Raw genomic sequence first — 22,501 nt, 5'->3', positions numbered from 1 at the left:
GGCCGGAGGGGGTGGGGCGGGGTGGGGGCGGGCAGCCCAGATACTCACACCTCCAGGATGCGGTCCCCCTTGCGCACCCCGGCCCGGTCGGCCGCCCCCCCGGGCAGCACGGCGCTCACATGCTGCAGCGGCGCGTACAGCTCGCCGTTGATGCTCCGCAGTTGCCCGCCCTCGCTCACTTGGCCCCGCACGTTGAAGCCGTAGCCGGACTCGGACTTGACGATGCGCACGACCCGCGGGCCGCCGCCTCCCCCGCCGCCGTTCCCGGCGCAGTGGAGCCCGGACCCCCCACCGCCGCCGCCACCTCCGTTTCTGTGAGGGGCTGAGGGGTGAATCCCTTCCCCGTCCTCGTCCGCCATCTTGCGAGCGAGCGAGCCGTACCCCCGCCCCCCTACGCCTCCACTCCCTCCTCGCGCGCGCTCGCCCTGCTCGGCAGCCGCGCGACCCTCGGCGCGCGCGCCCGCTCCGCCGCCCGCGGGACCAGAGTCGGCCACAGAGCTGCCGGCGGGGGTAAACGGGAGGCCGGGGGCGGGGGGAAAAAACGGACGGTTGGGCCCCGTGGAGCCTCTTGGGAGTTGTAGTTTCTGGACTGTGGGGGCGGGGGAGAGGGCAGGGCCCGGGCCGGAGCGGAGGTTAGGTGACGCAGTTGGAGAACAAAGCCTACCGGGAGTTGTAGTTTGAGCAGCTTACCCGGCACCGAGTGCGGCGGACTGATTCAGCTGTTGACGTGGGGCAAGTTTTTTCTTCTTTCATTTCATAACTAATTTCGTAGCCTCTAAAGTAATAATATTAGGATAAACTGATGTTTGTGATTTGACAGCCTTAAGTTGCAACCTTAAATTATAACAACTCATTTGTTCAGTACCTTCTGTGTTCACATATTTTATTCTGTAGCCCCAACAACCTTGTAAGCTGACTGGATCATGAATTTGTTTCTCTATTTCACTTATTTGGACACTGAACCGTAGAGAGCCCAGAGTCATCCAGCTGTTAGGTAACAGGAACTAAGGCCCGGTTATCTTTTCGCAACTTCCATGTATTGCAACTACATAAAAGCTATGCTCTAACTATACAAAAAGTGTATGCAGAGAAAACTATGGTCTCAACAATTTAGAACTGGATAATAGAGGGGCCACGTAATAATTTAAATTGGGCAATGATTTTGAAGTTACCTTTATTTCTAATTTATTTTGTTGCCCCCAACAGCACAGCAGAATTCTTTGCCAATGACAGCAGTTGCTGTTTTTCAGCTCCCTACCCAAATGCACACTCACGGATAGTGTGCAGAATGCCCGGCAAAGGCCAGAAAAAAGAGCAAGAGCAACAATAATGAAAAAAGCTTACTTAAGCACTTAGTACTCGAGTCTGGTATTTTATTTTACCCTACTGACTGGCTGGTAAGTTAGTCTGTTACTGTTTTGTGGATGCTGACAAAAGACACAGAATTCCTGGGTCGGAGACAAAGGACTGTTACGACACAGGAAGCAACATGAGCTTCAGCACGTTTATGACAATTCCTCTTCCCGCAAGTCTTATGGGGCTGACATGAGGGGCTCACGTGAATGCTGTGCACTTACTTGGTGGATTTACAGCACAGTTGAGGGAACACTGAGTTTGGGGAGCCTACCATGCTATGGGAAGTAGTAAGCAAACCTGTTCTCCGTCCTGGAGGGAGACATTACTTCATTTCTTAAAGTTGCTCGCTATAAACACAACCTTGAGAATTGACCCTGGTAAACAGCAGTCAGGGTGTTGCATTTTCGTTATATGCAGGAAGATGAGTAGAAGCATGACAGACCCATGAAGGACTGTTTCTCTCAACATCACTATGTGCCAAACATATTCTAAGCACTTTCCATCTATAATTTTATTTAATGTTCACAATCCCATAATGTGCCCTACTTATAGATGAATAAACAGGCATAGAGAAGCCACACAGCTAGTAAACAATCCAGGAGAAGCAACAGGGATTTAGAGTTTTAAAAAGACAATAAAAGTGGGGCACCTGGGTGGCTCATTCGGTTGAGTGTCTGACTCTGGGTTTCAGCTGGGGTCATGATTTTGAGGTTCTTAGATGGAGCCTCTGGTTGGGCTCCACGCTCAGTGCAGAGTCCCCTTCAGATTCTCTCTCTCTCTCTCTCTCTGCCTCCCCCATGCTCGCTCTCTCTCTCTCTCTCAACTAAATAAATAAATAAATAAATAAAATCTTAAAGCAAAGTAAAAGTTACCTTGCAGAGACAGGTCTGATGACTTATAAAAGCAACAAGCAGCCCCCTGAAAGAATTTGTGGGCTGTGTATGGGTTTCCAGCAATTGCTCAGGATGTGGGGGAGGAGAGTAGTAGAATAATTAAGACATCTCACAAAATGTGGGATGAGGATTCAGTTATTATGTTAGAACATAGAAGTTAGTATGACCTTATTTTATAACCAACCTAATGAAGAAGGAAGTCAATTAATTGCACAAATAGGGAAAATAATACAAGTTGGAGTAAGAATTTTGCTCTACAATGATACTCTACAATCATTTGGTTTGAACTGAGCTCTGAATGGGCAGGAATTTTTTTTATAATAATTTTTTATTATATTATGTTAGTCACCATATTGTATACCTTAGTCTTTGATGTAATGTTCCATGATTCATTATTTGCGTATAACACCCAGTGCACCATGCAATATGTGCCCTCCTTAATACCCATCCACCAGCCTATCCCAATCCCCCACCCCCCTCCCCTCTGAAGCCCTCAGTTTGTTTCCCGGAGTCCACAGTCTCTCATGGTTCATTCTCCCTTCTGTTTACCCCACCTTCATTCTTCCCTTCCTTCTCCTTCCAATCTTCCTGCTATTTCTTATGTTCCATAAATGAGTGCAACCATATGATAATTGTCTTTCTCTGCTTGACTTATTTCACTTAGCATAATCTCCTCCAGTCCCGTCCATGTTGCTGCAAATGTTGTGTAATCGTTCTTTCTGATGGCTGAGTAATATTCCATTGTATATATGGACCATGTCTTCTTAGTCCAGTCATCTGTTGAAGGGCATCTCAGCTCCTTCCACGATTTAGCTATTGTGGACAATGCTGCTATGAACATTGGGGTGCATATGGCCCTTCTCCTCACTGTGTCTGTATCTTTGGGGTAAATACCCAGTAGTGCAATTGCTGGATCATAGGGTAGCTCAATTTTTAACTTTTTGAGGGACCTCCATACTGTTTTCCAAAGTGGCTGTACCAACTTGCATTCCCACCAACAGTGGAAGAGGGACCCCCTTTCTCCACATCCTCTCCAACATTTGTTGCTCCTGCCTTGTCAATTTTTGGCATTCTAACAGGCGTAAGGTAGTATCTCAATGTGGTTTTGATTTGAATTTCCCTGGTGGCTAATGATTTTGAACATTTTTTCATGTGTCTGTTAGTCGTTTGTATGTCTTCATTGGAAAAGTGTCTGTTCATATCTTCTGCCCATTTTATGATTTGTTTATTTGTTTCCCGTGTATTGAGTTTGAGAAGTTCTTTGTAGATCTTGGATACCAATCTTTTATCTGTAGTGTCGTTTGCAAATATCTTCGCCCATTCCGTGGGCTGCCTCTTAGTTTTTTTGACTGTTTCCTTGGCTGTGCAGAAGCTTTTTATCTTGATGAAGTCCCACAAGTTCATTTTTTTCTTTTGTTTCCCTTGCCTTTGGAGTGTGTCATGAAAAAAAGTTGCTGTGGCCGATATCAAAGAGGTTGCAGCCTATGTTATCCTCTAGGTTTTTGATGGATTCCTGTCTCACATCAAGGTCTTTCATCCATTTGGAGTTTATCTTTGTGTATGGTGTGAGAGAGTGGTCAAGTTATTCTTTTGCATGTAGCTGTCCAATTTTCCCAGCACCATTTATTGAAGAGACTGTCTTTTTTCCACTGGATGTTTTTATTTATCCACTAAAGACATTAAAGAAAGGAAAAAGGGAGCTTCCACTGAAAGAGCTATTTTTTTCATTTGTTTATTTGACAAAAAATGTACTGAATGCCTGCTCTGTTCTAGACTCTGCAATGGTGGCTAGGGATACAAAGATAAATAAGATGTTATCTACAAACTCCATGAAGGGCAGTATGACATGGTGAAACTTGCAAATGCACATACTCCTTGATGTGGCAGCTCCACTTCTAGAAATTCGTTCTACTGTCACACTTGTACATGTGTGAAGTGACATTTTTCTGAAGACAGTCATTGCAGTTTTATCTGTATTTGCAAAAGACTGGAAATAACCTAATGTTCATTGGTTAACTTAGGATGCAACCACAATGGAAAACTGAAAACTGAAAATAAAGGATAAGGAAGCTCTTTATGTGCTGAAATTAAATGATCTCCTGGGTAAAGTACGTAAGTGAAAACAAGGTACAGCACAGTCTGTAGAACGTGACAACATTTTTGTATAAAAGGGGAACCATAGATATGTTTTTATCTCTCGAAGTATTTATATCCCTAGAAGTATTCAGAAGAAACTAATAGTATTGATTGCCTCTGGAGAGGGGAACAGGATGGCTGGAGTGGGGACAGCGGTTGGAGGGCAACTTTTCATTATACAGCTTTTTGTAGCTTCTGAAATTTTAGACAGATGGATGTGTTACCTATTCAAAAAATAAATACATAAAATATGTAGAAAGGATCAGATTGGAAGAAAAAGTGATCAGAGCATCAAAATAAGAAACTAAAATAAGACACCATACTGCTCACGAGAACTCACAATCTAGGAAGAGAGCAAAAGAAAAAACAATTACAACACAGGCTTTGGGTCTCCGGAGTAATGAGAGTTGTGGTAGAGGTCGGCACGAGTGCTCATAGGAGGGATCTTGAAAATGGAATCACTAAGCTGAGTAATCATGGATGAGAAGGGTCAGCAAGGCAGGGAAGGATGGTGTGGTCAGGTATTTCTGACAAGAGGAACAGTGCATTGAAACGCAGAGACCTGAAAGAACATGGTGCAGTGTGAGAACTGACAGCAGTCAGTAGGACTGGAGGTGCAAGAGGGGAGGTGGGCAAGAATCACATCTGAGAGGATTTCAGATATTGAATATCTTGTCCGGGAGTTTGAATTTCATTCCCAAGTATTTAGGGGCTTCTGAATGGTTTTAAGCAGAGCAGACATATTATTAAATTTGTGCTTGAGAAAGTTCATCCTGCAGGAAGTGTGGAGAACAAAATGAGCCAGGAGGACCAGTTGAGAACTAGGTGCCCTGATTCCCGCAAGAACTGACAAGAGGGAGGCTTAGGCCATGGTGACCAGAGGGCCTCACCGGGCAGAGATAACTTGGCACCACTTGGAGCTCAGGTGTGGGGGCAGGGTGGGAAAGAATGGCCTAAGAGCCCAGACTTGGTGGTGTGATTTCCCAAGACCAGGCAGGAGAAGAAGAGATTCGAGGGGAGGACAAAGAGTTTAGTTCTGGGTACGAGGGATTTGAGGGGTCTGGGGGAGATCCAGGACGGACAGATGAGTAATTGGTTGGATGCATGAGTCCGGCGCTGGGGAAGGGGTCTGGCCCGAGCATGCGTTGGTGAGCTTGGGCTCTGGGTGGTGCGTGGTGCCGGAGGAGGGCACCAGGCAGAGCGGTAAACAAAGTGATTAGGGCTGCCAAGGCCAGAACCTGGAGAATGCCTCCCTCCAGCCGTTCAGGAGACTTCAAGAGAGACCTGGTGACACTGAGAAAGAGGATTCCGAGAGCAAGAGCAAGGTGTCCTTGGAGAGAGTGGGGTCTTGGAACTCACTGAAGCTGCCTTTGGAAAGGGGACCCAGAAAGTATGCAGAGCACTTCCAACCCAAGAGCTTCCATAGTCCTCACGATAGCCACGTCAATAGAAGCATCCGGAGGAAATGAGGCTTAGCTAAGCAGCAGGCCCCAGTCATACTGCTAGTTTATAACAGAACTGAACCATGAACCCAAATTTTCTGACATCACGTCCAGGACTCTCTTCACTACCCAGCTTCCTTTTGGTTAAAGAGAGAAAAAGGTTCTGGGGTGCCTGGGTGGCTAAATTGATTAAGCATCCCACTCTTGATTTTGGCTCAGGTGGTGATATCAGGGTCATGAGATGGAGCCCTGCCTGGGACTCTGTGCTCAGCATAAGTAGTCTGGTTAAGATTCTCTTTCCCTCTCCTTCTGCCCCTCGCCTCTGCTAGCTCTCTCTCAAATAAATAAATAAATTTTAAAATTAAAAAAAAAAAAAAGAGGGCACCTAGGTGGCTCAGTGGGTTAAGCATCTGCCTTTGGCTCGGGTCTTGATCCTGGAGTCGCTCCCTGCTTAGTGGGGAGTCTGCTTCTCCCTCTCCATCTGCCCCTCCCCCCTGCTCATGCGCTTGCTCTCTCTCTCAGATAAATAAGTAAAATCTTTAAAAAAAGAAAAAAGGAAGGAAGGAAGGAAAGAAAGAAAGAAAGAAAGAAAAAAAGAAAGAAAGAAAGAAAAAAGAAAAAGAAAGAAAGAAAGAAAGAAAGAAAGAGAAAGAAAGAAAGAAAGAAAAAGAAAATTTCCTCCTACCCTTTGTGATGTAAAAAGTCAGCAGGTTTCCATTAGGGTTTGTGTGGGCATTAACTTAAGTGAGAACCCCACCTTCACACCTTTGCTCATATGTGTATGGTCCTTTGATCCTAGATAATCTGCCTCTTCTCTTTCCCTTTTTGTGGGTCTAAATTCTACTCCTTCTTTAAGCTCTAGACTTAAGAGTCTCTCCATAAAGCCTCCCTTGAGGATTCCAGTTCACTCTGACTTATCTTTTTTTCTAAATTCCTGTGGCAAACACACCTTGCAGGGACACCCCCCACCACCACCACCTCCCGGTGAGTCACACGCTTGTGTAATCTCCTCCCCTTGCCTGTGGGCAGGACTTGTGACTTTCTTCTACGCAACAGAATGTGGCAAAGGTGATGTGTGTCACTCCCATGCTAACAGTTACATTATGTAACACTTCCCAGCAAACTAGGATGAAGGAGTCTCCCGCTGGCTCTGAGTTAGAAAGCTGCGGTGTTCTGATCTGCCTATGGAGAAGGCCCACGGCAGGGAGCTGCAGGAGCCTCTAAGAACGGAGACTTGCCCCCAGCTGACAGCCAGAAAGTAGGGGCCCTGTGTCCCGTGCCTACAAGAAGTTCTGCTGCTGACCACATAAGCTTGGAAGGGGATCCTGGGCTCCCCTAAGGAACATAGCCCAGCCAACGCCTCGATGGCAGGCTTGTGAGACCCTACAGTGGACCCAGCTGAGTCCAGACTCCTGACCCACAAAAACTATGAAATAATACATGTGTGTTGTTTTAAGGGGCTATGTGTATGGTCATCTGTTGCATGGCAGCAGAAAACCAATGTAACCCCTGTGTATTTATGACATGGCACTCCGTTTCAATGGTGATCATTTAACGTCTAGTCCAGCTTTACCTTTCCAGTCTGAACATGAGTTTCTGGAAAACAAGGAACTTGTCACATGTGACTTGTGTCCTCAGAGAGTGGGAGAGTGAGAGGCACAAGAGAAGGAGTACTGATGGAATCTTAGTCCAGAAAAGGACCAGAAAGTGTCTAATAACAGCTGCTGTATGGGAGTAAAATGAGTGATATGTGGAAAACACGTAACATAATGCTTAGTATATAGTTATCATTAATATATATACTAATAGATACCACATCTAGCCCCATTCCCTCATTTTGCTGATGAAGAAATAGCTCCCTCCACTACCACTCTCTAAAAAAACAAATAGACCGAGCAATGTATCACAACTTGTCAAAGGTCCCTCAGCAGATCAGTGGCCAGAACTCAACACTAAGAAAGAAAAATGAAATGGCTTAAATGAGGCTAGAAGGCATGTCATTACCCATGGACTCATGGGTTGAAGAAAACAAAAAGAGAGTCCTTTTTTTAGACCCTTTTCCTAATTCTGAGTCTTCTATCCTCCTCACTATTTTTTCTGTACTTTCTCCATGAAGACCACATGAAAAATTATTTATTTATTTATTTTTGGTAAATTGAGTAACTGATTTGCAAGAGTGAATAATACCTACAGAATAAAGGGTATATGAATCAAATTTCTTTTAGTTGCAAGTGACAGAAACTTAATTCAAACTAGCTTAAGCAAAAAAAAAGAGAATTTATGGGTTCACATAACTAAGAAGGACACTGGGTATTCATGTTAACTATAGCTGTGTAACAAACCATCCCAAAACTTAGTGGCATGAAACCATCATTTTATTATGCTTATGGCCCTGTGGGTCAGGAATTCTGATAGGACACATAGGGATGACTGGTTTCTGCCCCACAGTGCCTGGGGCCTCAGCTGGGAAGACTCAAAAGCTAAGGGTGACTGGATGCCTGAGGTCATCTGGGAGTGTTTTACTCCTGGCAATTGAGGCTGGCTGGCTACTGGGACTTCAGCTGGGGCTGTTTGCCTGACCGCCACACATAGCCTCTTCATGTGGTTTCTTCTTCTTGGCTTCTTCAAGCGTGGTGTCTGAGTTCCAAAATCAAATGTCCTGGAAGAATTAAGCAGTGATGCATGGAATTTTTATGACTCAGCATTGAAAGTCACATGACATCACTCCACCATATTGCTTTGGTCCTGGTGGTCAGAAAGGTCTGCTCAGGTACAATAGGAGGGGACACAGACACAACCACTAGATGAGAAGAGTGTCAATTTTGCAACATAATCAGAGTATGTGGGATGGGATATAGCAAGTGGCCATCTCTGAAAAATACAATCTGCCAAACTGGGATGGCTGCTTGATTTAAACCAAGCACTATAGGAACCACGGCCGTAGGGACAGACACAGAGAACCCAGGACCACCTAATTCTTTCTCATCTGCCTTTCATTTTTGTTCATCTCTTCTTCTCTTTATCTATTAGTGAAAAACACCTTATCTTTCTCAAAATCCAAATATTTCTCAGGGAAGAACTTTGACCCTTTCATGTGCCCATCACCTGGACCAATTAAAGTTGCCTGGACAAAGAACTAGGATTGTCCAAACCTGGATCACTCATCCACGTCACAAGCCAAAAGAAAGCTTTTGGGTAAACTATACCAAGTAGCTGGCACCACCTACCACGGGCTTCACTTCGGTGAGCGCTGGCATCAGCTTAGTGTGTGGCCATGATCATGTCACTCTAGCAGCAACCAGTGGCCGCGATATTTCAGAGCCCTTCACCTGGCCATCTTCATATCATGCCCTTGTCTCCCACTTTGCTACATACCACCTCTCCAAGATTTGCTGGGCTTCCTCTTGGAAGGAAAAGCTCCCTGGCTCTTACAGCCACACTGGCTTGTTTTTTTCCATCAGCCCCTCTCACCACACCTCTTCTGTTTCAGAGGGTCATTCCCAAATAACATTTTTCACTGTCCTTCCAGTTGTAACTCCCAAGGCAGTGGTCACTGTGTTATCTGTGTCTCTCTTCGTTTTCTCCAATGCCCCCCACTTTTTCCTCAAAATCAAACTTAATTTTCCATGGGTCCTTTTTCCCAGAAATTACTTCCCAGAGCCAACAGTTCAGAAATAATACAATAGGTTGGGAGATCACATAGCAGAAAGACCAGTCCTGAGTCACTAGCATCATCCAGTGGAAAAAGGGAGTGAGACTTGTATCCTCTGCATTCCTGCTTAGCTGTAATCCTTAACATGTCATTCAGTACGTTTTTGGCTGCAAGTACAGAAAATTTTAAAGTGCTTTAAACGACAAGGAAATTTATGATCTCACATAAATAGCAAGATTAAGGTGGGGAGTTCCAGTGTTGATTAACTCGGCAGCTTATTCATATCATCAAGGATCAGATTCCTTCCATCTCTCTCCTTTGCCACTTCAACATTTGGCTGACTCCTCCCATGGTGGCAAGATGGCTGCTGAGTTACACGCGTCACACACACATGTGACCACTTTAAGAAGCAGAAAATAGGAAGTTTCTTCTTGTGTCTACTTGTAAAAGCAAAGGAACTCTTTCTAAAAGTCTTGCATCAGTTTTCTCTAATGTCTCATTGGCCAAAAGTGTATCACCTAAACCAATCATTGGCAAAGGAACTGAAATTACTGTGATTGATTCAAACTAATCAAGACTTACTCATGGAGCTAAGAGTAGTCCCTGGCATAGCTTGCCAGTAAATGGGAGAACAAAATTGGGGCTCTGCCAAAAGAAAGAAGGGTGTGAGGGATATAGATTTGGAGACGCAGCCTGTCATATCGATGCACTTATCTTCTCTTCAACTCGGTTTCTCCGACTGTAAACTAGAGATGATGATGCCTACTTAATCTATACATGGAGATACTTTAAGAAATAAGATTTTGCAGGATACACTTACAAAACAGTGTGGCTCATCGGTTAAGCATCCGACTCTTGATTTCGGCTCAGGTCATGATATCAGGGTTGTGAGATCAAGCCCTGCATGGGGCTCTGTGCTGGGCATGAAGCCTGCTTAAGATTCTCTCTCTCCCTCTGCCCCTCCCCGCCTCTAAAAAAAAAAAATAATAATAATAAAACAATGAGGCACATGCTACAACGCCCATGAATCTGAAAGATGTGCTAAGTGAAACCAGCCCGTCACAGAAGAACAAATATGGTATGATTCCACTTATATGATTCCTAGAGTATTCAAATTTATACAGAAAGTGGAATGGTAGTTGCAGTGGCTGGGGGAGGAGGAAATGGGGAGTTAGTGTTTAATGGGTTCGGAGTTTCAGTTGGGGAAGAGGAAGAAGTTCTGGAGGTGGATGGCGGTGACGGTCGAACAACAACGTAAATATACTTATTGCCACAGAATTATACACTTAAAAGTCGTTAGAATGATAAGTTTTATGTCTATTTTATCACAATAAAAATTTAATAAAATAGTGAGGCTATTTAAGATATACAATGAAGGAACTTCACTAAACTTGAAAAAGGTACAAATGTATAATACAAATTCATGGTTCCCTCGGATAACCTAATGTTGAGCTTTTGCCCATTTTAATTTGTGGGTGAGAATCATTTCCTAGCCTCGGCAATCACTACCGCCCACATCACATCTCATCCTTCCCTCTTTTCTCAAACCCACTGTAACTCCCAAGGCAGTGGTCACTGTGTTATCTGTGTCTCTCACCAGTCGTTTTGACTGGTGTGCAGATGAAGAAATTCCATCCGCCAAAAGTGCCCTGCAAGGGAACCCCCACACACAGAATGGAACCAGCTATGAAACCTACTGCCTTTCCCCTTGAAGGTTACCTGCCCCTTCCTCCATCTCCTAGTCCTCTTTCAGTACAGCTGGGTCTCCCCACACCCATGCCAAGAGCCTTTGGGACAAGGAGGCAGAGAGGAAGACCCGGGGCTAGGAAAGGCACAGGCACTTAGCACCGGCAGGTGCTGGCAGCGCTCACAGAGCCTATTTACTGACAACACATATCTACTAATATTTCCTAATCCCTCAGATGTTTGCAAATGAGACCAAGCTGTGAGGAGCTGTGCAGAGAAGTGAGTTGTGTATCCAACCCCAACAACCATTCATGGAGGGCCACGTCATTCCACCGGAAGCTAGCAAAGCCGCACCCCATGTCCAGTGCCCAGAGCTGAGTGCTTCTGTTACATAAACTTATAATCAGAAGTCTCTGTTCATATTTAACCTACTCCCTCCAAACAGTCTTTTCCAAAACATCTCGATTATGAAGATCTTCAACAGGGAGCACACATCACTCCCTTAACTGCATGTCCCAGAGCTTAATCACAGGATCAGAAAATTTCTCCTTACGTGTAATCTTATTCTTAAAATAGATTCTAGGCAAATAGCCTCCATTAAAAGCTTTGAATGCTGTGTGCCTTTCAAAGCACAAACATCGAATGTTAGCAGTTTTCTGCATTTAGCTCCTGATACCAGGCAGTGCTCCAAGGCTCCCTTCAGGAAGGATTTTGTTTCATTCTGTGATCCTGGTCAGTCACCTCGCAAAACACTGTGCTGGTTACAGGAAAGAGAATCCATTTCTGTTCAGCTGGCATTGGCTGAGTATCCACAATGGGCCAGGCACTGGGCCAAGGCTGGAGACACAGGGATAAATCATTAGCCCTGCCCTGCAGGAATTCTCAGGTCTGGGGGGGAGAGGCAGACATGAAAACAAACAATTATTGCAGAATGGGATAAGTTTTGGACCAGCTGCTATGGGAGCACTGATTAATTGTTGGGGATCCTCTGGGGAGTCGGGAAGACTTCACCAAACCGTGTCATTTGAGTGGGGTTTTGAAGGTTGAAAAGAAGCTTGTTAGAAAGCTAAGGCAAGGCAGAGAGTGCCAGGCAGAGGGAACAGCAAAAGCAGAGAGGTGGGGAAGGACACAGTCTGTTTTGGAAACTCACAAGGTGATAGAGGTCCAGAAATGAGGCTGGATGAGTAAGGCAGTGAGCCGCTTAATCCCAACCATCACCCCTTCACAGCCCTTGGGCAGGTCATCTGGAAGCTATGGGCTTTCGTGATGATCTGAAATGTGATTATTGCTGATTGGAATTCTGGAAGAGGATAAGCCAAGCCAGTACCCAGTCCTCCTTGACATCCTCACCGAGCTTCCTCTCCTTTCCACATATTAATGTGTCCAGGCTGGTGCTCTTCATTCGATGACACATGATAATTTGGGTTATTTTACTCTATCTCAAAAAAACAAACAAAAAAATAGTGGTAGCTTGGCTGAGCTCTTTGGAAACTTCCAGAACTAATTCTTTCCTGAGTAAGGGCTTACTAAACATGAGCAAAATAAACTGAAACTTCTCAAGTAGCTTTAGGAAATGCTGGTCTAACACATGAGCCTCACAAACAAGGTTTTAAAATCACCTTTTAGCCTGCCAAACTTTTTATCAGCCTGTAAAATGCTCCCAGCTCTTCTCAAAGCTCTGCCTCTGATGATGTGAGCTACTGTAGGCAACTTAAACTGGGACAGGGATACATTTTCAATTTTTCATAAAATATTTACTTTCCTAGAATCCAATTTCTTTTTAGCCCTCGTCTTTCATCTTTTTGATGCTAGACTTAATTTGCAAAATTGCTCCCTTGTCTCACCCCAACCCTGCTGGCTGCCCTTTGCTAAAGAAGTGAGTTTGCCATTTACAACAGAACTCCGGGACCCCAGGGAAGGTCCAGGACAGAGCCTGCCTCTTCTCTTCCTGTGGGGCCCGCCACGGCCACCTGCCCAGGTGCTCGAGGACCTACTGCCCTCTTGTGGCTGCAATGTGCGGTGCAGCGGTACCTCTACTTGGCAAACAAAAAATTCTTCTCTGTTTTTCAGGTTTGCTGAGTAAACGTGCTCTGAAAGCGTTCCCCCACAAGACCCACACCATTTTAGAGCTGAAAGTGACCTTAGTCCAACCCCCATTTTTTTGGCTTTCTTTTTAAAGAGAAGGAACCCAAGGATCAGAGAGGTTCTGTCACTTGGCCAAGGACACATCCCAGTTAGAGAAGAAGCCTGGGATGGAACTCCCATCCTCATTGGAAGACAAGGAAGGAAGAGGGAGTTGCCATTTGAAGTTTAGAAAGACACGATGATGCTGAAGAGTTGCAGACTTGGTGAGCCAGGTGAGCAGAGACGATCTGAGGGGCTCTCTGCACCTGTCCGTGACACCCCACCCCATCTTCTGCTCCCCAAGGAAAGCTGCTTTGTAAGTGCATACAGGTGCTGGATAAGGACCGTCTCCTGCCTTTTTTGGGCACTTTCTTCGGCCAAGGACCCAGCATTCCAGTGCAGGAGATCTAGATTCTTATCCAAGCTTCCACTTTGAGTGACTCACCCCCACCCCCAATTTGGGCCTCAATGCTCTCACCCGTAAAGTGAGGAAGTTCTGTGCTTTCTGTGGTTTCTTTTAGCAGTGTTAGTTTATGATTGTCTGTTTGCCTCTTGGCCCACAAGTAGTGGTGGCACTACCAAACTGGTAGCAACTTGAGGGCAGAGTGTTTCTCTTCCTGTTCACATCCCCAAAGCCTAAGCCTCTGCCTTTGACATGTTAGATGGTCAAAAATATTAACAATAATTAGCATATCCAGGGTCTGCTGTGTGCTGGACACATGGCACGTGACGCTTCCACACGGCTTTACGTTGCGCACCGCCACACCTGTGAGGCTAGAAAGCACAGCACCAAGCACAAGAGCTGTGGGATCAGGTGGCCTGTGACCGGCTCCTGGTTCTACATTTCCTACCTGTGCATCCTTACTCTCTCTGCATATCCATGTCCTCATCTGTAAAATGGGAATTAAATGGCAGTGCCTGGCACATGGTTAGCATTCAGTAAATGTTATTAGGTAGACATTATCATCTTGATTTTACGGATGAGGAAATCTAAGCTAAGAGAGACAAAGTTTTCCAAATGAGCATGGCCAGTAAATGAGAGATCTAAGATCATAAGCAGGGGCGCCTGGGTGCCTCAGTCGTTAAGCATCTGCCTTCGGGCTCAGGGCGTGATCCGGGCGTTCTGGGATCGAGCCCCACATCAGGCTCCTCCGCTGGGAGCCTGCTTCTTCTTCTCCCACTCCCCCTGCTTGTGTTCCCTCTCTCGCTGGCTGTCTCTCTCTCTGTCAAATAAATAAATAAAATCTTAAAAAAAAAATAAGATCATAAGCAAGATCCAAAGCCCATGCTGAGCTTAGGCTCTATGCTGCACTATTCCCCTACGACTAACCCAATATAAGAGCAAATGAATGAATGGAATTCTTCACTGCTGGTGGCAATGCCAGTCGTTGGCACTTGACTTTTCCATGGAGAAAGTATTAGTATTCAGGATGTGCCTCCTCCTCATTCCCAGGAACCAACTAAGAGAGAAGATGAAAGTAATTTAAAAAAAAAAAAAAAGGAAAGGAAAAGAAGAGAAAAGAAAAGAAGAAAAGAAAAAAGAAACAGAAGTAGAACGCCATCTTCAGCACAGAGGAGAATACAGGTTTCTTCTCAACCAGTAAAGACTTACTGAGCATCAACTTTGTGGCATAGTAAAGGCAGCCATTGCGGGGACGGGAGATGGCCCTGACCTTTAAGAGCTTGCAGTCTAGTTGGGCAAGCAAACATAAGCAAAGTCTGGATTACAATGTCTACGCCCTAGAACGGGGTGGTACAGATCATTTGTGTTGAGTTCAGAAAGGGAACACACAGCACAGGCTTGAGAATTCTGGGAAGCCTTCCTGGCAGAGGAACACAGGCCATCTTGAAGCATGAGTGAATTTCCTTGATGTTATCTTTGATTCTTTTCTCTCCATGTCCTGCGTTCAGTTGGTCCGTCACCAGGACCTAACCCTTCTTTCCAAATGGCTCTCACAGCAGTCCCTCACTTTCCAGTTGCGTGGCCATTAGCCCAGGTCCTTCTCTCATTACTTCATGCCTGGAGGTGCCCTCACAGACTGTTAACTCGTCTCTCTGCCGGCAGCCTTTACCTCTTCAATCTGCATCGTCCACCTCTTTGGGATTAGCCTTCATTCCCACTTCCCTTCAACTGACATTTATTGAGCATCTACTTTGTGCCAGGAACACACTTCTATGCACTAGGGATTCAGTGTTGAACAAGATGGGCGAGGAAGACCCCTGTGCCCCTGAAACCTACTCACTAGTTTTAAAAGTCTCCATCGGAGACCTGTTGCTGTAATGATTAGAGTCCGGACTCTGGGGGCAGTGCCCACCCTAGCTGCTTCCCCTGCCCGCTAGGCCCCCACTACTCCTCCAGCAGGACTCTTCAACTGTGCTCACCATCCCCCACACAGGCTGATTATTTCTAACTTGGGCTTTCTTTTTGCCCTTCCTCCTGGGACCTACCTGCCCGAATCCTTCAGGGTCTGCTTCTAACCCCTCATCCTCTCCACCCTTCTCTCACAGCACTACTTGCCTCTCTCGTGTTAGCATTCCACACGTCGTTATTTTTCCCCTACCTGCCCAATGAGATGGTAAGCTTCTGGATTTTTCCATTCTGATCTCCCTTAGCACCTGGCACAATACTGTGCAAGTAATAGGTTTCTTTCTCTTTCTCCTCCTCTTCCTTTTTAATTCCTAATAATAAAAACTAACATCTGTAAAGCACTTTACAAAGAGTTTCCGTGAACATTATCTTCCACACGCTGCACAATATCCTTGTGTTGATGATCAGTAAATATCTAACAGGCTAACAGGTCAAACGAAGAAGGCATTCCAGGTGAAGGAAACAACACCAGAACATGTACAAAGACAGGAATGATCCCCACAGGAGCCGACGGCGGTGTGGGAAGCAGCCTTGCTGGAGGGAGAAGAATGAGCGCCATAGGAAGTTTGGGAAATGAAGGGTCAAGATAACACAAACCAAACAGAAAAACAAACCACGCTGCCCTAGCATGGTGAGTGGGTCAGAGTATTTATTTCTAGCCTTTTTAGAAACATTTCTTCTTTTGCAAAGCTGTAGTAAGTGTCCATAAAATGTGCCCTACTTTTTGTCACTTAACATTCTAAGCACTGTTCCCTGATGTGACACAGTCTTCATAAAGGCCATTTGTAGTGAATGCATAATATCCCAGGGAAGCCACATCCTCACGCACTGGACCCATTTCTCTGTTGTTGAACTCGTGTTGTTTCTCATTTTACTCTATTACAAGAAGCACTGCAACAAAGCTCTTGCGCAGAGAGAAGAGGTAGAACGAATCCAGGTCTTGAACGAGACTTCAAAGTACTCTACAAGCACCTGCCTGGGCCTGCAGCGCCGCTGACTTTCCTTTCACCTGAACCGAAGACTGATCCTGTGTTGCTTAAGCCAGTTGGACTTGCAGCCCACGTTATCCCCCCCCGACACCCTTGTCTCCCTTACTGCTGTCACCCTACTGGAATCCTCAGTCCAAGGCTAAGTGGCGGCAGAGTGGGAGCTTAAGAAACGTGTGTATGAACTATTCATTCTTACATTGACCAGTGGTCCAAGGGGATCTTAGTATTTTTATATTTGCGCTTATCAGTAAAAATGCTACATTTTCATCATCTTTGTCACTAATAATTCCTCATTCACTTTTGGCCTCCTTTAGCTTAATTCAGAATTCCACATTTTTGTGAATTAAATTTTTTTTATTGAGGTATAATTGACATATACCTTCATGACCTTTAGTACTAAAATTCTAAATGGATCTCCTCTCAGAGTTATTATATTTTTTCCTACAGTTAACTTGTAATATTTAATTTAACTGGAATTTATCTAGGTGTACTGTTTAAGGATAGAGCCCTCTACTTCCTCCCCCACACCCCAAATTTTAACCAACTGTTCAAATGCCTTTCTCCCCATTGTTCTTTTTCTTTTTCTTTTTTTAAAAGATTTTATTTGTCAGAGAGAGAAAGGGCACAAGCAAGGGGAGGGGAAGGCAGAGCAGGCTCCCCACTGAGCAGGGAGCCCCTGCGGGCTCAATCCCAGAACCCTGGGATCAGGACCCGAACTGAGCCAAAGGCAGACGCTCAACTGACTGAGCCACACAGACATCCCCCCATTGTTCTTTTTAAATGCTAATATAAAATGGGGTCTATTTTTGCCTAGCCAGTCTGTTAAATTGATGTGTAAGCTATATAATGTTTTACTACCTGCCAAGACTAATACTCCTCCCAATTAAGCTCTGTCTTCAACATTTTCTTTGCCGTCTCCCCTGTTTATTCTTTCAGATAAATTTTAAAATAATTATATCCAATTCTAAAAGGACTCTGTTGGGATTTTCACTGTAATTATGCAAAGCCTGAAAATAAATTAAGAAATAATTGACATCTTTACAATTTTAACTTTGCCAGCCAGGGAAATTTTTCTTCATTGACTTTTCCCGTATTTCTCAACAAAATTTGGTCATTGTCCTCACATCGCTCGTTGACATTTCCAATAAAGGTGATTTCTAGGTATCTTTTTTAAGATTTATTTATTTATTTGAGAGCAAGTGAGTGGGGGCGGGGGGGGGAGAAAGAGGGAGAAAGAAACTCTAGCTGACTCACTGCTGAGCTGCGGGGCTCGATCCCACAAGCCTGAGATCATGACCTGAGCCGAAGCCGAGAGTCCAACGCTGAACCAACCGCACCACACAGGTACACCAATTTCTAGGTATTTTATAGTTCAGGGTGTTTTCTAATCGGGCTATTACTGGTGTCTGCCGGGAAACTTGGCAACTGGACATGACAGTCCAGTAGCCTCTCTCCCTGTCAATGCATTCTTTTGTTTCTTAGCGGTCTCCTACAAACCCGCCCACAGACCTGAGTTCTGCCCGCTGGAGCCAGATGTAGTAAACCCGCCCCTCCTCCTACGGGAGAGATTTTCATCTTTGGAGACTGTCCTGCTTCCCATCAGCCTTTTTTCATCCTGGCTGAATAACCCCAGCTGATAGGATGAAACTAGTATTTGGGAAAGATTCACATGATGGTGGTAAGGGGGATGGGCTTTGGGTAGGTTAGACTAAAAGGTAGGGAACCAGCAGGCACTGGCTTCTGAGGCAATCCGGTCTTCAAGACTGGCTGAGACAAGGCAGAGGACGCATGAAGAGGCGAGTCTGAGGAATTTTTCAAACAAGGAAACGTCAGGACATGTTGACCAACTGGACACAAAGGACAAAGGAATGGAAAGAGGAGTCAAAGATGGCTTTAAAGTCTCTAGCCTGAATCACTGAGGAGAGTGACTGTTTTTACAAAGAGAAAGAGAAGAGGGGAGATATTTTGGAAGATAGTCAATTTCTGTCTTCCTGACCCTGAGATTACAGTATATCCAAGGAGAGAGGTCTGTCCTATAGACCAGGTGTGAGATAGGAGAGAATAGATAGATAGATACAGATATAGATACATATTGGTCCCAGCTCCCAGTTCCTGGCACAGATCTCCCAAAACCCTTGTAATACCCTGAGTGATAAGAGCATTGGGAACATTTCTTGTTCTAATATTGGGTTCGGCCCTGGTTCCTAACACAGGGCTCCTGTAACCCTTGTGAATTCCTAAGTGCCAAAGGAACACCAGGAGCACCTTTGTTCTGACGAGGCGACTCTGGGTGAGCTCCTGGATGAGGGCTGGCCCTCAGAAAGATCAAGCCATGATTAAAAGCTTGCCATTTGCAGCCTCATCCCCCATTCTTCAGAGAAGGGAGGGCCTGGAAATGGAGTTAATAACTGACCATGCCTGTTTGAGAAAGGCTCCCAAACCCCCAACAGTATGGGGTTCCAAGAGCTTTCAGGCTGGCAAACACGTGCACATGCGGAGGGTGGCGCGCCCCAGCTCCATGGGGACAGAGACTTCTGCACTCGGGACCTTCCTGACCTCGCCCTAGATATCTCTTCATCTGGCTGCACATCTGTACCTTTTACCATGTCCTGTAATAAACTGGTAAACTCCAGTTCTTCCCTGAGTCCTGTGATCCACTCTAGCAAATTAATCGAAGCTAAAGAGGGGGTTGTGGGAACCTCCAATTTGTAGCCAAGTCAGAACTTGTGGGAACCTGGAGACCTGCTACTTGCTATTGGCGTCTGAAGTGGGGGCAGTCTTGTAGGCTGAGCCCGTACCCTGAGGGATCGGAAGCTGTCTCCAGGCAGATGGTGTCAGAATGGAGTTAAATGGCAGGGCACCCAGCAGGTGTCCTCAGTGGTTTGGTGTGGGGAACAGCCTACCCGGTCGATGACCAGGAGTGTCAGAAGTGAAGTGCCCTGTGCGGGTAGGGTAGGACAGAGGAAACATAGGTAGGAAACGGAGTTTTTCCTGAACACCAGTGTTTTCACATTTTCCCCCCACAGATGGCAGGCTGGTTCACACACAAACACGTACAGATAGACATAAAACAGGTGTAAGGGTCCCCAAACTCCTGCAGACATAGTACCCAGAACACTGGGGAGAGGGAGGAAAGGCCTAGGTGTGTCAGCAGCACTGCATTGGCCGATGAAGTGATAAGCGTGAATGGCTTCCTTCCCTCTCAGCTGTCTGAGATCCGGTGGTCTGCAACTTGGTGACCAACAGCTCATCAGGAAATGCATTATCCTTTTTTTTTTTTTTAAGATTTTATTTATTTATTCAACAGAGACAGAGACAGCCAGCGAGAGAGGGAACACAAGCAGGGGGAGTGGGAGAGGAAGAAGCAGGCTCCCAGCGCAGGAGCCCGGTGTGGGGCTCGATCCCATAACGCCGGGATCACACCCTGAGCCGAAGGCAGACGCTTAATGACTGAGCCACCCAGGCGCCACAGGAAAATGCATTATCCTGTCACCGTCCACCCTCAGTCTCATGGCCCAGAAGACTCCAGGGGAAGAGCGATTCCGGCAGAAAGGCCACGCACATTTTAAAGTTCAAAGAAGTCTGCTGCCAACCCGCAGAGCACGTGGAGCTAGAAATTATGCGCCTGTAAAAAACATCTCCTTTGTCCTCAGCCTGGGGAATGAGGGTCTAGAAAATATTTAGGTCTCCAACTTTGAGTTTCAAGGCCATGGTGCTTAGAACTGGGACAGGGAAGATAGGACACAGTCTCTCCTTGTGAAGCCAGAGTGCTAAATCGAAGCATGGAAAAGAGGCCAAGGGCCCTAGGCTACCATCTGCTGTTGGGTCAGAGCCTGAACAAGCTCCGGCCCAAGCTCTGCAGCACTCGGCTTGGAGGAATGAGGAAGCCCCACCAAAAACAGCAACGCGCGTACTGAAGAGCTCATTAAAGAGGAAAAGCTGCTTCGGCACCCCAAGGGACATTGCCCTCCTTGGTCAAACTAAGTTGTTTTAAGCCATATCATATCATAGCATCTTTCCAGGGTAAATCTTGGAACACTTCATAGTGAAAGATTCTTTTAAATAGAAATGAAGATGCGCGTATCAACTTTGGGCTTTAGAAATTTAGTTTTTTTTAAAAAAACTTGCCGTGGGTGGGGGGATGGGTTGAGTGATGGGGATTAAGAAGTGCAGAGAGGAGCACCGGGTGTTGTATGGACGGTGTTGTATGGACGTGTTGAATCGCTGAATTGTACACCTGAAACTAATATTATACTGTATATTAACTAACTGGAATTTAAATAAAAGCTAAAATAAGTAAACATTTAAAAAGTTGCCATGCACCTCTTGGTTGAAATACCATGTCCCTCCCAGGCTTTTTTCTGTTTGCAGAAGGGTGTGATACGGGAATGGGGGCCCCTACTCAGGAGGCAAGCAGTGCTCTTGCAAGCTGCTCTTCCCACGTTGGGGCTGATGCTCCAGGTTTGCGGGAGCTGGTTGCTGAGAGCTGCGTGTCAGGGCAGCTCTCAGCGCCCAGCTCAAAGAAACAAGCCTTAGAGGCAAAGGCCCCAGGCAGGCAGATTCAATCTTCCCTCCACAAACTATTCAAGCAGCACAGGAAGAGTCGGCTCACCAGCAAGCTAACCCAGGCAATAAGGCGGCCGCCGAGATCAGGAGAGGCTCGCGCACCGCCCCCTTCCGCAGGCTCTGGGCTCTATCTGCTCCACAGTCTCTGCTCTCCATTGAAAAGGTTGCTAAGATATAAATGAGCTTCCCCACCGCTTTCTCTTCCCGCAGTCCCTCCTCAACCTCCGGGGCCAGCCCCTGCTCCTTTCAGTGGTGATACAACCAGACTGTGGCAAATACACAGCAGAGGTGTGTTTTGGTCCGAGGACTCTCTCCAAGCCCCGTTCTAGTCTGCAGACTACTTATCTCCAGTTCGAGTCTCTGCTCATCCCCCCAAGCCCTCGAGGCCTGGGTCGAGAGCCTCCCTTTCCTGTAAGGCAGCGCCGCCTTCCAGCCTTGCGTCTGGGCACCACAGGCAACCCCACCCCACCTCCACCCTCTTCACACTCTGTGAACAAGCAGAGTCTAGACAGACCCATGCCGAGCAAGACGAGAACCCTGGGCTGTCAGAAGACAAACCCAGATCTGGAATGGAAGTTTCCAATACATTCTGAAACCCCAGGTGTGAATCAGCTGACAAGCAGAAGGGGGAAGAAAAGTCCTAAGAGAAGAATTTCCATTCTTTCCATTGAAGGAGAAAGGGGAACTAGAAGGAAGGGGCCAGGGATAAAGGGGGCTGCATTTCTAGTTTCTTTGGCCTAGAAAAGATTTGTGTTAACTTGGCTATGCCCCAGGGGGCTCTGCAGTCAACTACATTCCTGGCAGAAAGAAAAAGATCAGTGGACTAGCTGAATGATGCCCAGAGAAAGCCAAACATGAAACCTTTAAACAGCTGCTGTCAGCATTTCCAGAGTGCTTGGCGTTTCTGCAAAGAGCCTGGAGTGGCTCCACTTCCTCCCATGCTCACTGGTGAATCTCTAATCACAGGACCTCTGCTGTGACCAGTTCTTCTCCAGTCGAGGAGGACACACTCGCCAAGCATAGGGCCCCCACAAAGCCACCACCCCAGACAAGGTCAAAGTTAGGGGCCACCGCCTACAGTGAAGACTCAGCCCACAAAGCTGAGCTGCTTAAGAGGGACAGTCTAAAACCTCTGAACGCCACAGTCTTTTAGTATTTGGGCTGTCTGGCCCACACCTTCCAGATGTGGATAACAGGGGGCCCATCTTCAACAGGCACTAAAATCATGTTTTTTTGTCCTCCCAGAAAGTTGGGGGTGGGGGGCGTGGGGGGAGGAACAGGCCAGCAGC

General features: G+C 46.1%; 1 protein-coding gene and 1 long non-coding RNA gene across 5 annotated transcripts in view; one reads left to right on the top strand and one right to left on the bottom strand.

Annotated features, from left to right (window-relative positions):
• Positions 1-567, bottom strand: part of SNX27 (sorting nexin 27) — a 63,962-nt gene extending 63,395 nt beyond the window's left edge. The window contains exon 1 of one of the 2 annotated variants that reach the window (XM_034654280.1): positions 49-567. In XM_034654280.1, coding sequence (XP_034510171.1) covers positions 49-359 — 311 coding nt within the window. In that variant the 5' untranslated portion in view covers positions 360-567. The remainder of the gene's footprint in view (positions 1-48) is intronic. The other variant, XM_034654279.1, reaches the window with a different exon arrangement.
• Positions 568-4,270: 3,703 nt separating this feature from the next.
• LOC109489651 lies at positions 4,271-17,808 on the top strand. 3 transcript variants are annotated; one of them, XR_004623426.1, is made up of 4 exons: positions 4,271-4,357; positions 13,345-13,522; positions 14,743-16,288; positions 16,544-17,808. It is a non-coding gene; the product is annotated as an uncharacterized LOC109489651 (long non-coding RNA). The 3 variants fall into 3 exon arrangements; XR_002142696.2 differs by lacking the exon at positions 4,271-4,357 and having other exon boundaries at positions 6,414-13,522; positions 16,547-17,808; XR_002142695.2 differs by lacking the exon at positions 4,271-4,357 and having other exon boundaries at positions 6,414-13,522.
• Positions 17,809-22,501: the final 4,693 nt, after the last annotated feature.

Source organism: Ailuropoda melanoleuca, chromosome 2, assembly GCF_002007445.2.
Source record: "Ailuropoda melanoleuca isolate Jingjing chromosome 2, ASM200744v2, whole genome shotgun sequence".
NCBI lineage: Eukaryota > Metazoa > Chordata > Mammalia > Carnivora > Ursidae > Ailuropoda > Ailuropoda melanoleuca.
This window is presented reverse-complemented; position numbering and strand designations above follow the sequence as displayed.